The sequence below is a fragment of the Hipposideros armiger genome, unplaced genomic scaffold (genome assembly GCF_001890085.2).
Source record: "Hipposideros armiger isolate ML-2016 unplaced genomic scaffold, ASM189008v1 scaffold_12, whole genome shotgun sequence".
Classification (NCBI taxonomy): Eukaryota; Metazoa; Chordata; class Mammalia; order Chiroptera; family Hipposideridae; genus Hipposideros; species Hipposideros armiger.
In genome coordinates this window covers 3,553,266-3,568,974 of record NW_017731362.1, presented here as the reverse complement: position 1 = coordinate 3,568,974, position 15,709 = coordinate 3,553,266, and the positions used below count along the sequence as shown (strand labels likewise).

At 43.6% G+C, this 15,709-nt stretch overlaps 1 protein-coding gene across 2 annotated transcripts in view; it reads right to left on the bottom strand.

The window, feature by feature from the left end:
• The window catches only part of GLDN (gliomedin), a 57,114-nt gene extending 43,093 nt beyond the window's left edge, over window positions 1-14,021 (bottom strand). The window contains exon 1 of one of the 2 annotated variants that reach the window (XM_019663843.1): window positions 12,412-14,021. In XM_019663843.1, coding sequence (XP_019519388.1) covers window positions 12,412-12,774 — 363 coding nt within the window. In that variant the 5' untranslated portion in view covers window positions 12,775-14,021. The other variant, XM_019663848.1, reaches the window with a different exon arrangement.
• Between the last annotated feature and the right edge of the window lie 1,688 nt (window positions 14,022-15,709).

The window sequence follows — 15,709 nt, the reverse complement described above, 5'->3', positions numbered from 1 at the left end:
GAGGTTGGAATGTGTCAATTCTAGGATGGTCAGCCCTGTGGAACTTACCCAAGGCAGTGTGTTTCCGTCCTTTGGTAATTAAAGGGTACCTGATTAATCAATAACACCCAAAAGGTAAAATTCACAATGTCTAGCATACAACAGAAAATTACAAGGCCTGCAAAGAAGCAGGAAAACACAACCCATAATGAGAGAAAAAAATCAATCAATTGAAATGCACCCAGAAATGACCTAAATGAAGGAATTAGTAGACAAATACAATAAAACAGTTGTTTTAACTGTATTTATAATGTTCAAGAAGCTAGAAGCAAGACAGAATATGTTAAATGGAAACATATAAAACACTATTTAAATTTGTAGAGATGGAAATTATAATGAGATGAAAAGTACACTGAATTGGACTAAGAACAGATTAGACATTGCAGATGAAAGATTAGCGCAGTTGAAGGCATAGCAATAGAAACTAGTTAAAATGAATCACATGGAGAAAAAAAAAAGATTTAAAAAGTGAACAGATTATCAGTGAGCTGTGGGACAACTTCAAGTAGCCCAATACTTGTATAATTAGAGTCTCTGGCTGACAGGGAGGGCAGAAAAATATTTGAGAAAACAATGGCAGAAAACTTTCAAAAATTTAAGGAAAACCATAAACCTGTATCTCCAAAAAGCTCAACAAAACCCAAACACAAGAAACATGAAGAAAATGACACTAAGGCATAGCATAATAAAACTGCTTAAAGCATGCCAATAAAGGGGAAATCTCAGTCACATTTCTGAAAAGAAAACATTTTCAATTCTATACTCATAATATCTATATTTTTAAAATTGGGGAACAGCGTGTTTTTCCAGGACCCCTCAGCTCCAAGTCAAGTAGTTGTTTCAGTCTAGTTGTGGAGGGCGCACCTCAATTGCCCATGTGGGGATGGAACCGACAACCTTGGTGTTATAAGCACTGCGCTCTAACCAACTGAGCTGACAGGCCGGCCCTCAAAATCATTTTCAAGAAAGAAGACGAAGACTTGTCATACATTTTTACGTCCACCATGCTCCAGCGAAAACGAACGACCTGCTGTTCAAGCACCCTCTTCCTTCCTCCTGAAGCTCTGCCCGTCCTTCCAGGCTCGGCTCAGACGCCGCCTCCTTCTTGAAACCTTTCCTGATCGCCCACTGGATTTTATTCCTACTTCTCTTAGGGCTCTATTATCCTTTCTTTGTGTCGTAAGCGTTTGAGGATTTGTCTTTTCCCTCCCACTAGTCAATACATTCCTTGGGGGCCCCTTTGTTGTTGTTCCTCCTCACCCACAGAGTGCACCCACACTGCCCAGAACAGGCGCTCAATCGTTTGTTCTACTGACTCACACAGTGCTCCATTGGTAAAAGCTTTCTTTTAAACTCCTTTCCAAGATATTTCTGACTGAGTTAGAAGTACCTATTTATTCATCAGCAAACACTTGATAAGCTGGGCTCTGTGCTTATAAAGGTAAGACAAAATCTCTGGCACAAAAGGCTCACAATACAGTTAATTGATTTAATTTGGTTGTTTAGAAAAGAGCTTTTTTTTTTTTTTAAAGTCTGTTTTAAGTCTGGGTTTAATAAGGAATAGATGGACTCTTGGTTAGAGTCTCCCTGTGTCCAGGTAATGACTATTCTCACACTTAGTATCTCTCTGCTTCTTCCCGGTACGTGTCCAGCTGGGACCCCCTCTTCCAGACTCCGGTATGCAGCTGCCTCTTCCGCATCTTCACTGGGACATCTATTGCAGTAGAAATCTCGATGTTAACATGCTCCAAACAGAACTCCTGCTATTCCCCTCAAATCTGTTCCATCTGCAGTTCTGCCATCTCAGTTAATGGCATTCTATCTTTGCATTGCTTGGGTACTAGTCTTGAAGTTATTGAACTCCTTCCCCCACACACTTCATATTCAAAGCTAGCAGCAAATTCCATCAGCTCAACCATCAGACATATCTAGACACTGCCTGCTTCTTATCGTCTCTACTGCTACCCCCCTGGTCTAGGCCACTGTCTTTCACCTGGATTATTGCAAGAGTTATATTAATGGTCTCTCTCCTTTCACTGTTCACCCTGCCCATACACAGAGCCTAGCCTCATCGTAGTGACTCTTGGAAAAGGTATGTCAGATCATGTTACTCCTCTGCCTAAAATCCTTTAAAGACTTCCAGTAAAGACCAATATCCTTATAACAGCTTGCAAGTCCCTCCATGAACTGGCTCCCTTGTTCCTCCTCCCCCCAGTTATCTTTCTGACTTCCTTTCCTACTACTCCCTCCCACTCTGCTCTAGTTTCCTTCCTGTTCCTTGAGTGCTCCAGACACTGTTCCACCTCAGGGCCTTTGTACTTGCTGTTCCTAAATCCTGAACGGCCCTTCCCCAGATAGCCACATGTCTCAATTCTTCCTACTTCAAGTTTTTTCTCCAATGTCACTTTTTCAGTGAGGTCTTTCCCACCTAGGTGACATAATTGCATCTTCCCCTTCCCCCTCCCTAAACCTCATCCCTTCATTGTTCTCCATAACACTTATGACCTTCTAATATTGCAGATAATTTACTTTGGTTTTTGTCTGTCCCTCCCTGTCAGAAGATAAAGTCTAAGAGGATGGAGATTTGTGTGCTTTGTGCATACTGTTTCTCATGTACCCACAATAGTGCCTGGGACATAGTAGGTGCTCAGCGACTATGTGTTGAATGAATAAATGAATCTCTGACAGGCGGAGCAGGCCTCTAAGTCAGTTTAACCAATACCTGATACCATCTCCTGTTTGGTGGGTAGCATGAATTTTGAGGAAGGAATTCAAAACATGTTCCAGGACCCACCTTCAAAATTCTTAGCATGGCAAAAAACCAGGTTCAGAAACTGGTTTTAGTTTGTATTTGCACTTGTTGAGTTGTGGATGAATTCGTCTATGAAGAAGTATTCATCGAATCCCTCACTAGAGGCCCAGCAAAGAACAGTGAGCTATATTTAAAGGGACAAGGTGACTAAAGGTGACAAATTAGAGACCAAAACTGTATAGAAACAAGGTTTTAGTTGTGCTACACAGACAAATAAGTGCAGAGGAAGTTAGGGGACAAAGAGATGAGTGTTTTGAAGTGAGCTGAGAATCACTTATCTCCCCCAGGCCTCTAATGGAGTTTTCTGAAGCAGAAGTGCTGCTGAAATAATCGTTCACTAACTGTTAATAACAATATTTTGTGCTCACATTGTTCCCTTCAACAACCATCTTCAGATGATTTCTGATTTTTATCTAAGCATTCTTATCCCCACCTTATTGTCAGAAAAGTATACATAAATGATAGTTAAGTAACTTGTCTGATGTTGAGGGAATGGACAAAGAAGTAAACCATTATCCCCAAACTCTGCCCTATGGCATTCTTTGTATTTAGCAAAACATTTGTGAAGATGTTTTGTCAACCTACTTCTTGCTCAGCCCCCTCCTCCCTCAGCACAGAGAATATCTACAAGTGGTTATTCCAGAAAACATTTGGAGGTGGTCCTTAGGGTGAGATGCTCACCCACAAAATTATTGTTGATGCTGTTAGCATGAGAACACTGGCTGGGTGTGACCATTGGTCTGACACACATGCTGTTCCTATGGGGTCCAAAATTATTTGGTCAGTGAAAGAATGAATGCATGAGTTCACATTGGACATAAATAAAAATATGTGCAAATTATGCTTAGTATAATTAACTTTCCTAAACCCAATATCCAAAATATATTTTTTTCCTTTCGGACCGATCAACCAGTAAAAAATGACTATCTGGGAAATAACATTCTTTCTAGAGGTCCATGTGTTTCCCCAGTTACCTAAGATTCCAAACTTCAGAGTCATCCTAGAATCTGCCTTTTCTCTGGCAAGTTCTGTTGATTCCATCTCTTTTTTTTCACAAGCCCTCAAAATTCCCTGAAGCATGGAAAGGAAGCATTTGAGAAATACTAAAGTATCAGTACAAGCTAACACATACTGAGTTCTAGGAACCATGCTACAGACTTTGCATAGATTACTGAACTGAATCCTTATGATAACATCTAAGGTACTTACTGCTATTGTTGCCTTCTTAAAGATAAGGGACCTGAGACACAGAGAGGTTGAGCAATTTGTCAAAGGTCACACAACTAATAGGGGAGCTAAGAGTGAGCACATAGTATGACTCCAGCACTCACCCACTAAGTTACTGGAAAATGGAAATGATTTTGCAGTTGCCAGCTCATCATTTTAGGATGGGTACAGTTATCCACAGCACATTCCCAGGTACTTTACAGTTTTTACATATACCCCAGGCTGAGTCTCCAAAGTTCCCAGCACTTGGGCCAGCACAAGAAGCTTTCTCTGAGTGGTAGCTGAAAGGGTTACTCTAGTGATTGCATTCAGAACAAACGCCACAAATTGCATTTTAAATGATCATTAGTTGCCCTTGTTTTTTAATTCTACCTTTCAGTCAAGAAAATTGTGTTGAACTTTAGTTAAACTAGAAGTAAATTATATCTACTTAAAATATAGAGCTGTTAAAACCCAAAGAGCTACATAAAAGCAGCTGATGGGCTGAAAAATGCTCCCTTTGTAGCAGAATTACAACCTAAAATCTCCAGCTTGTTTCACACAATGACCTTTAGTCTGTAGATAAAGTGCATGTAAATTAAGCTTGAATGTCATCTAGATTTGGCCAAGGATTTATTTTTTGAAGGGGGAAGAGAAGGGGAGTTTGAGGAATGTAGAGAAAATATATCTCGTTCTCTCTCTCTCTCTTTTTTTTTTTCCAGATACGTGTGTTTTATCAGATCTGAAGACTGTTCTGATAGTTCCCACACAGGTAATCATATTCTGAAGAACATGAGACTCCAACAAATAAGTTGTTCTTCTTTCTTAGAAGTTATTTTGCTCTATCTTCCACTTACATTTTATCAATTTTCCAAATAAAAGCATCCAAAACTTTTTTCAGGACTGCCACCAAACAAGAATCAAAAGAATTTAACAGCTGCGCCAGTCAGAAAGGGGGTGAAGATGACTCCCTGTTAGTGGGTGTCAACCCTTGTCATCAGCGGCCATGCAGAAAGGGTGGGGGGGCTCAGGAAATCCTGAACCGCTGAAGAAGCTCTGTTACCATATCAAGGCTAACTCTCTTTTGTTTTCAATGGCAAGATAATTTAAGTTGGTGTGACGCCAATCTAGGCTTTCAGAGGCCAAATATTATCCCGAAGCAGCAGTCAAAGCACATATGAACAGACAACTTGGCATTCTGAAAAAATTGGAGATAAAGAGTAAACCCAGAAATAAAATGCTGAGAGCACGGAGCAAGCAGGACTAACGATAAGGGAATAGTGATTAATCTTAGTAACAGCAACAATGAACACTCACTGGGAGCCTGACTATACCTGGCACTGTGTTTTACCAACAGCATTTCCCTTAAACCTCCTAACAACCCTATGAGGTGTATACTATTATCTCAATCTTACGGATGAGGAAATGGAGGCTTGGAGAAGTTAAAAGACTTGCCCAAGGTCCCCCAGCTACTGAGCTGTGAGCCCAGGACGTGAACCCGTCTGACTCTCAGGCCCACAAAGCTCACCATAATACACCTTAGGGAAGCACCAGGGAGAGAGAATTTGGCTGGGAGCCTAACAGTGAAGAAGGAATCCCAGGTTGCTCAAGTTAAGGTCTGGCACACAAAGGCGAAAGGCCACCGAAGCACCATGTGGCGATAACCCTGGGTGAGCCATAGAGAGATGCTGGCTGGGATAAGGGCATTCAGGAGATGAACAACCTCTTGGCACTGGAAGACCCGGAAGTCACCCAGAATGGGCGCTCTGCTGAAGGATCTCTCAGCCTGTGATCTAGTGGGCAGTGCCACTAAATGATGGGCTGGTTTGGGGGGTTCTGCTGCCTCCCCAGGGTAGAGTAACACTTTTTGAGTAGGGCATGTGGCTTTGAGTTCCAAAGGGAAAAATCCGCTTTATCCCTGTCATAGTGGCAGTGAATGTTGAAGGCGAGGCAGGGATACTGCAGATAAAGAGGGAATAATTCACCAGGCTGCAGGAGATCCATCCTGCATGAGCTGTAAAATCTCAGTAGGCTTTCTCCTGCTGCCCCACCTCTGCTGCTTTGGCTAGAAAGAGATTAGGGGCTTGTTAATAGCTCCAGGATCTGGGGGTAGGTCCAGATGGCTTAATGGCATTCATGTTGTCAGTACAACTACCCTATTTTCATGGGTCCCGATGCTCAGTCTGGACCCACTTGTTCTTGAATATGTCCTTGGAGAATCATGACAACTATATATCTACACTGAATGTTCTGCTTGCATGTGTGCAAAATATATGTTGATGAACCAAGAGTCTGAAGCATGTAGCTAAGGGGCCAGCTCTCTCCTGTCTTCCTCAACATACCATCATGACCTAATACATGAGTTAGGTTTATGGGTGTGTTTACAGTACCAACACAGACACAATCATAGCAGAGGTGTAGCTTCAAGTTCTCTCCCACCCTTAATTGACACCAGAAATAGCTTCTGACATGGAAATCAAGCACACAGTGTCAGGTGTGACATCCCAAGCGCCCAAGTGCACTTGCTGCTACGAGGAAAGCCACGAAAACCCACCTCCCAGGCTCTGCATGAAGGTTTATGACTTTGGCTGCCCTTTTGTTTTTTTTATTGTCCTGCTGTATCAGGCCACTGACCTCTTCATCAGGGCCCATCCATACTGCAGGACCTATGGGGTATAAGTTTCTCCCCTTCAACTGAAGAGAACAGATGGGGTTTGAAACAAGGTCAAGACATGGGGTTCATGGGTGGTTAAAAGCTGTCCTAACATTGACTGCTCTTGACTTGGGAAGCCGGCCTAGAAGGAGCAAGGCATGGGCGTGCTCACCCCAGCCTCCCTCTACAGTGCAGTCTCACTCTCAGGAGGGCTCTGTCCTGGATTCTGTTTCCTTCTGGGAGGTCTTAAAACCCAAGGTTAAATGGTAGAACAATCCTGATTTAGTAGATTGGGCTCTCCAAAGGAATAACCCCTAGTGCCCCTCCATTCCAGTGGACCACATTCTAGATGAGGGGTTGGCAAACTTCTTCTATAAAGGACCAGATAGAACATAGTTTAGGCTTTGTGGGGCATGTGGTCTCTATCGCAATTACTCAGTTCTGCTGTCATGTGAAAGTAGCCACAGGCAATACATAACACATAGGCCTGACTGTATGCCAATAAAACTCTATTTATGGTTATGAAATTTGAATTTCATAGAATGCTGATGTGTTATGAAATAGTCTTCACCTTTAGATTTTTTTTTTCCTAACCATAAAAAATCATTCTTACTTTGAGGGCTGTGCAAAAACAAGTAGCAGGTTGGATTTGGCCCGTAGGCCATAGTATGTTGACCCTTGGTCTAAATCCTCAGCCTCTACACCATCTGGAAGTGACTCAGTCCAAGGGGTGGGAAAGAGAGGTAAACCCTGGCACAGACAATTTAAGGCCTTCAAGGAAATGTATCCATGCAAACTGGAGTTGTGACTATAGGTAATTTGCTTTTTTCCCCCCTTTAAACAAAATAATATATAGATCCATGTAAGTGTACTTCACAGTAGTCATCATGAAAAGCTGTTTGTTACAATAATGTGTTCCTGCTTAACACAGCTGGGATCTCCTCCTTGAGAACCACCCTCAGAATGACAGCACATGTTTTTGAAAAACCACAGTGACGGGAAATCATCATCCACTGAAGGTGTTGATTTTTAGAAACAGCCAAAAAACAAAACAAAACAAAACAAAACCCAAACCAAACCAAATGCCAAAAAGCCATCTCTAATCAACCAACAACAATAACAATGGTAGCATTCCTATTATCCTTTCAGAATCAGGCTGGGAAATCGGGGAGTTGGGGAAGGGGTGGCACATGGAGTTGTAACTGAGCGAGACAACGCCATTTTTGTTTAAAACCACTCATGTTCATAAGATGAGACTGCTGCAAACTAAGCTTGGAAGTCCTAACACGGCCCGTAACAATGTGAGTGTTGTTTAAAAATCTTTTATAGAATTTTTGTCAATATTTAAAAGCCATGGGATTTCACATAAAAAAAGTCAGATTTATTACTTCTCTTGAAAAAAAAATAAAAAGATCAGGCACAATTGTTCTTATACAGCAACAATCAGCGAGAGCCTCAGCCTCCCTTTTAGACAGAGCACATGAACCTCAGGCTGGCAGAACCCACCATGCCCTACCATGCCCATCCCGATGGCAGCTGCCATGTAACCTTGTTCTTACGGCCTTTTCACTCACAATAAGAGTAACACAATAACATGGTTCAAAAGTCAAAATAATACACAAAGCTATATAGTGAAAGACTCATTCCTGCCTTATCCCCAACCTCCCTAAATACTTTGGTTAATTTCTTCATTTTTCCTTTTCTTCCTTACACAAGGTAATACAATATATATTTTTCTCTGCCTTGCTTTCTTCACTTAAAATACATATATCCTGGGGATTATTCCAATAATGGTACATAGACAGTTTCCTCAATATTGTTTTACAGCTACCTGGTATCCCATTGGGTGTATAGGTCAGTTTGTTTAACCAGTCCTGTATTGACAGACATGGGCTGTTAAAATCAACCAAGAAATATTGTGCAATGAATATATGCATATGTTATTTCATAGGTGATAAAGTGTTGTGTGGGATAAATTCCCACAAGTGAGATTGCTGGGTCAGAGAAAAAGGTATTTGTGATCTTTTTATGTATTATTGACAAGTTGCCTTCCACATGGGTTGTACCATTTTGCACTCCAAACAGCAATGCAAGAAACAGCATGTCTGTTTCCCATTAGCTTCCTCAACAGAATGTGTTGTCAAACTTTTGCAGATTTGTCATTCTACAAAAGGTAAAAATTATTCAGGGCAGTTGTAATTTCCATTTTTAAATCAAGAAATCTTTTCTCACATGCTTAAGAGACATCTGCATTTCTTTTCCTGAGAACTGATCTGTTTCATTTTCCCATTGGATTCCTATTTCTGTTGCTGATTTTCTAATTATTCTTGTTTTTTTTCTTATCAACTTTTAGGAGCACTATGTACATACATTCAAAAGATTAGCCCTGTTTCTATGAGATGAGCTGGGAATTTTTTTTTTCCAGTTTGTCATTTATCTTTTGGCTTTGTTTATGGTGTGTGTTTCTTTTTTGTTGCTGTTTGCCATACACAAATATTGTTGTTGTTTATGTTTTTTAATGTATTTTTAAAACATTAATAATAAATGTAAGTTTACTTATTTATTGTTTGCTTCTGGCTGTTGAGTTACAGTTTGAAAGACAGGCCTCCACTCCAAGATTAAAAATTAAGTTACTTGTATTTTCTTCTAGTAATTTTAGAGTTTCCTTTTTTAAACATGTGAATCTTTGATCCATTCAGAGCTTGTTAAGGCTCACACTGTGAGAAGTAAAACTTTTTTTCTACTGGGAGCGCAACCCTAGATTTGGGGCAGGATGATAAAGCTACCAGAACATCAGTAAGACTAGACCTGGGAAATGGGGTGAGAGAAAGCAGCTGATGGGAGAAGTGAGAGAGGGCAGGGGCAGGGGTGGGAACTAAACAAAAGCTCACCTCCTGCAGGAAGGAGTTCCTGGCAGATGCGTTCCCATGAGTGGTCTAGTTCAGTGGTTCCCAGGGCCTCTTTTATTGCTCCTCTCCAAAGTACCTACTTACTTTTAAAGGTTTAATATGTTTGGCTGTACCAAACTAACTGTATCTGAGTAATAATTAGTTATGTTGCCCTTTTAACAAAGTCACTTATAGCTGCCAACCAGTCTCTGGTCAGAATGTGCAGCCAGAATTACCATGCTGAGTTGCTGTACTTTCAGCCAAAAGCCCAGAACTTCGAAGTATCTGTCAGCTTGAGGAGGCTCATCCTGGATAAATGAGCCATTTTGCAAGACTTTTTGAAATGCTGACATTAGTCTGCGTACAGCTTATTTCTTTGTTCCTAGGTCTCTAAGGACATGGGACTTCAATGAAGGGACCTCTGAGCTTAACCTCATTCAGTACCTACTGGGTGCTGTACAAAAGGGCAGGGTGAAGGTATAAACTTCAACCATAAGAAGCGTGCATACCGATCGTCATGGTATATACTAAATAGTTTTCTTAGCAACTTTTCTATTAATACTAGAGGCGCCCTAGGGAAGTTCTTTTTAAAAAATTGTTTCCTCGTGTAAATAATTCTCTGTTCTGAGAAAAACAGAGTAAAGATGAGAACAATTTAAAAAGGTGAATGGTGAGAATGTTGCTTAAAAAAAAAAAGTCTTTTGTTTGTAATTAAATTGATTTTTCTGTCTGAAGCAGAGACCACAAGGGGGACCCGGTGAGGGTGAGCGTCAGATGCTGACAGCAGCTCACTCTCATCAGGAAGGCATGCCAACATCCTTCCTGCTGGTGAGTGGGCACCCACCCTCAGGCTGCACCCCTAACAATTAATTCAGAATCTTTGGAGTGGGATCTATGCATCAGCCATGTTTAAAGCTCCCCATATAATTTCAGCATGTAACCACTGCTCTAGAACCGTGCTACTCAAAATGTGGTCCTCAGACCAGCAGCCTTGGTATCAGTGGGAACTTATTAGAAATGCAGAATCTCAGGTTCCAACTTAGACCTTCTGAATCAGAATTGGCATTTTAATAAGATAGCTAAGATATCTGTGTGCACATTAAAGTTAGAGAAGCAGAATAGCATTTCTCAGTGTGGCACCTGGACCCTCTGCATCAAACTCACCAAGGGGTTGGGAAGGTGGGGAAATGGGGGTTAGGGGACTTCTGAAGAAAGCCAGTTCTAGAGATTACAATTCTATGTCTGAGGGTGGGACCCTGGAACCTTCATTTTTAATGTGCTTCCAGGTGATCCCTAAGCCTAGTTAGAGAACTACTCCCAAGAGGAAAGCCAGCAACATGATGGTTGCTTTCTCTGGCCTGCATGGAAATTCCCTCAGTGACTCTAAAAGGTCAAAGCATACCCCATGCAAATGGGGGATGAGTTGGTGATAATCTACAAATGCTTCTCAACCTGACAAATGTGATATTTCCACTCTGACCTGTAATAGAGCAGGTAGCGGTAGTTAAATCTAAAAAAAAACCAAAAAAAAAAAAACCCCTCAAAATGCATAGCAGAGAAACAAGAAAAAGAGCAAATTCCCCTAATGATATTTCTTCATTTTACAGGGGGGTTTTTGAAATTTTTGCTCACATCCATGTTTTTAAATGTTTATGAGTAAAAAAATGAAGCCAGGAGTGCAAAATCTGATCTCTCTCAAAATTTGTGTTTGCAGTGTGTAGTACTTCCATAGTTATAAAAGTATTTCAGCGCATGTAAGATATTTAAAAGCTTCTGTGATAACAGAAGCTTTAAGTGGATTTATTTTTAAATACACGGAATTCCGAAGTATTCTTCACACTTTACTTGAGGTGACAAAACTGAAATCTTTGTAATCCTAAAGTGAAATAAGACCACTGTGGTTGTAATGGATAATAAAATGGAATGGGGAACTGCAATGTGATCTAAATGTAATTGTTAGATAATTATTGAGTTAAAAATCAGGAAAAGCAAAGAAACTTAAAACTTGAAAAAAAGATTTTTGAGGCTTTACTTTAAAGACTGTGTTTAGAGCAATGTTTCTTAAACCTTTTTTGGGGAGTGCAATGGAGCCCTACTGAAAGCTAATAAAAAGCTACCCACTCTCCCGGGGAACCACACACACTGGCATTTTCTGGAGTTCCATAGGCCCCCTGGAGCCCACATCGGAACCTCAGCGTTGACACTGAATTTAAGAAAATTGGTCTATAATGATCTCTCCCATTTGGAACCGCTTTAGGCCTAGGAGCAACTTTCTCAGCTCCAAGGTCCCAGGTGGATGGTAAAATTAGGACTGATTGTTTTCACTTAAACCGAGACAATTAGGTCAGCAATCTCATGGGGATAGGCTGAGGCCAGGTGAAAATCCAGACGATTAGATTACGCCAGAGAAAGAATCCCTTTATTGAACAAGCCTGAGCTCCTTCAGAAATGCTGCTCTCAGGAGACCCAGCCGGTTGCACTGGAGCCTCTGGGGCTCCCTTCATACCAGATGACCTTTGTCCAAAATTAGGAAGGAAAGTAGGCTCTTAAAAACACTGTCCACATCCCTCATTTTCCTATAGACTCAACGACGTCAGGGGTGAAAGACTTACCTCTTTACCCCTCCCCCATTTAACTGATGAGAACACTGACCCCAGAGGGCTAAGGTGCTTGCCAAGGAGACATCCCCAGGGCCTTCTCTCCGCAGCACCTTGCCATCTGGCCAGGGGCGGACAGGGCGTCGGGGGCTCTTTCCCCACACTGCCCGCCGCCCACCCTGGCAGAGGCGCCACGGGGAGCGGAGCCCCGCCTACCGGCACCATGGAGTAGGTCATCATCATCAGCATGTCGTTGCTCTCAGCGCGGATGTGCGGCGCGGTCTCCCCGCGGTGGCTACGCTTGTTACGCGCTGCGCTCGCCGGGTCCGTGGGTGGCGCGGGCGCCTGTCGTGGCGCGCGACTCAGCTCCGCCAGGAAGGCACGCAGAGCGCTGTCCTCGCTCTGCTCCTTGCCCCGCTGCGCCTCCAGCGCCTGCAACGCCGCGCTCAGCCCGCGGCACTGGCACAGAGCAAACACTGTGCCCGCGGCATTGAGCGCCGAGAGCAGCGCCACTGCGGCCAGGGCGCTGCGCAGCCCCCAGCCTGTGCCGCCGCAGCCTTTCTCCGCGCTTCGGGCCATCCTCTGCACGCCGTGGGCCAGCGGGCTGTGCTCGGCCGCCTTCCGCCGGGGCAGCCTTTATACACCGCTGCAAGCCGTGGGCTGGTGGCAGTGCTGTGAGTCACGCCGCCCTTTGGCCCGGCTGGCGGGACGGGTTGGGGACAGTAGCAGTGGCGCCCAAGCCGCCCGGAGGGACAGGTGGGCGGAGAGGGGGAGAGGAGCGAGTGGAGACAGACCTCGGAGGAGGGGCAGGCAGGCCTAATGCTCCGCATGCCCGGCCAAACAAACCAGCAAACCCGCCTCTCCCTCCTTTTCCTGCTGCCCTACCAGTGGGCATTGAGGTGGCCCAGACGCTCAGACGAGGGTCAGTCTGAGGGGGAGAGCAGGAATTATTATGGCGGGAGAAGTCGCTGGATTCCTCCCCCTGTTTCCCCCACACTCCCCTCTCTGTAGAAAAGTATCAGCATGTCCAGATGCCAAGGCACGTGTCCACTGTCCCTGGAAGGTCTACTGCTGCGCCGGGTCCCAGGCTGCCCATCACCTCTCCCCGGATCACAGGACCCCACGTAGGCACTGAAGAGCCCACTCGAGCTTTCCGAGGAAGAGGATGGATAGAGACAGCAAGACAGTTGACATTGGAGGGTTAAAAAGGCCGCTGGTCAGAACCAGAAAAGCCCAACCCTGCCTGGCAAGCAAAGAGTCACCTGTGAAGGGAGATTTCCAGGATTTGACAGGCCAAGAACTCCCCCATGAGACCCATGTCTGGGAGGAGGCAGGGTGATGAGAAAAATTTGAGAGTGGGACTCAGGAGACCTGGTTCCAGCCCCATTCTGCCACTGCCCAGCTGGGAGCCTTTGCGCATGTTCCAAGACAACTCTGGACCGATTCTGATGTGCTGAACTGATTCTGGATGAAGATTTGGGACTGTAGCCAGGCCCCTTCTGGACCTTACTTAGCCTGCCTTCGTTGAGGGGATAGATGCCTCATGCCTCCTAGTTATCCCTTCACAACACTCTCCCTTTCCTGTCAGCTCAGATGCCACGGTCCCCCAAATGCAGAGTTATTTCTCAGCCTCTTTACTCCCTGCCTTTCTCAGCTTTTCCCTGGGAATGACCCTTGCCTCCCCAGGTCCCCAATTATGGGGACATGATGGCTAGGAGAGGAGGGAGGTGATACAGGGAACTTTGTCCAGTCCTCCCAACTCTAACATGCTGTGACTTATTTGAAGATTTACCATGTACCCTTATCTTTTTTCATCCAGGCTTACAATGACAACTGTCAGGCCCAATGGGGAAAAGACACAGAGAGACGGAGTTGGGGTTCGGCCCCAGCAAGATCTTCATTTCATTCACGAAAACTTGTTGAGCACCTAGCGTGTGTTGAACACAATTATGGGTGTTGGAGGTACAGAAATGAACAAGACAAACAGCTTGCGGCATAAGCAGTTGGAGTACCATGGAGCCCCCTGAGTTTCTCTTTATTGTCACACATGACAGTTACTGTTGCCTGACCATCTGTCACCAATGCCCACCATCAACAACAGAGGCTACAGCTCCTGAGGTTAAGGGTCACATTTTGTTTAACTTTGTCTCCCCCAACACCTGGCACAGTTCCTGGCTTGAAATGACCATTCAATAACTACCTGTTGAATGAACAAATGAATGAATGAAAGGCTTGTATGGTGAGGGCATTTCTATGTGAAACTATGTGTGTAGTGGTAGTAGGGCTTAATTATGAAACTCTGCTAATGCCTGAGACCTGGCACCACCTTCCTTGGATGGCTGCCTGTCTAACAGTTGGGAGAGTGAGTGTAGCCTGATACACATACCATATTTCCCCTTGTAAGACGCACCCTGTTTCAAAAAATTTGGGGTCTAAAAACTGGGTGCGTCTTATGCAGTGGTTGTAGATTGTTGTCAAGTCATTTAAGAAGTGTGGCATTTCAAATATCATAAATAGAACTGAGGAAGAGGCAATATATGACAACAGTGATTTGTCATCAGTCACAGATGAGGACAAGCTAATGGCTGGGAGTTTTGACAGTGATGAGGAGTTGTATGAATTTTATGATGAATAAAACTTGAGTTCAATAACTTTATGTAATGCATTTTTTTTCAAATTTTGGGCTCCAAAATTAAGGTGCGTCTTATACATGGGAACATCTTATACATGGGGAAATATGGTACCTCAATCCTCTCTGGTTCAGAGCCCAGAGCCAATAGAAGGAATTGAGTTTCAGTTCCACTTGGAACCAGGCAGGCTCTATCTGACAACATAAGGCCAAGATGCTACTCCTTTTGGGATGTAGGACTCCAAAGGCTTGTGGCATGGATAATATGCTGGGTGGGTGGCGTACCTAAGATAATGCACTGGGACCAAGGGAGGGACAGAAAGAGGGAAAACCCAACCCTTTTCTACCCAACCCTTCTTCCAGTTCCTTCTCCAATTAGTTGTGTGTAGGAATATGTTTTATGCTATTTTGCAAGGAAGGAGATGGTGGGACATGTCGCTGTGACCTACACACAGATTATCTTCACTTATCCTTTACTCCAAAGTATCTGTATCCAAGCAGCTGGCCTTTCTCTGTTCTCTTTCCCCGTTTTCCTCTGTCCTCTCTCTATACCCTCTCTTCACCACACATTGACCTTTTTCCTTCTCTGGCCTATCTCAGGGCTGCCCTTGTTTAAGGTCTAGTTCAGAGCCCCCTTCCTCATCAAGCCTTGCCTTCATNGTACTTATTAGAAAAAAAGTTAGCTATTAATCTGGCCTGTTTTGTTGACATAGAGGGTTCAAGATACAGTGAGGACATGGGGAGGTATCTGAATTTTCTTCCTGGAGACCAAAGTAGCCAAGAACATTGTATGCTATCTTTACAATGGGAAGTAGTTTTTCCATTAAAAGGCAGATGCTCCATTTCCGAAGGTTAAATAGAATGGTCCTTAAAAAATGACTCCAG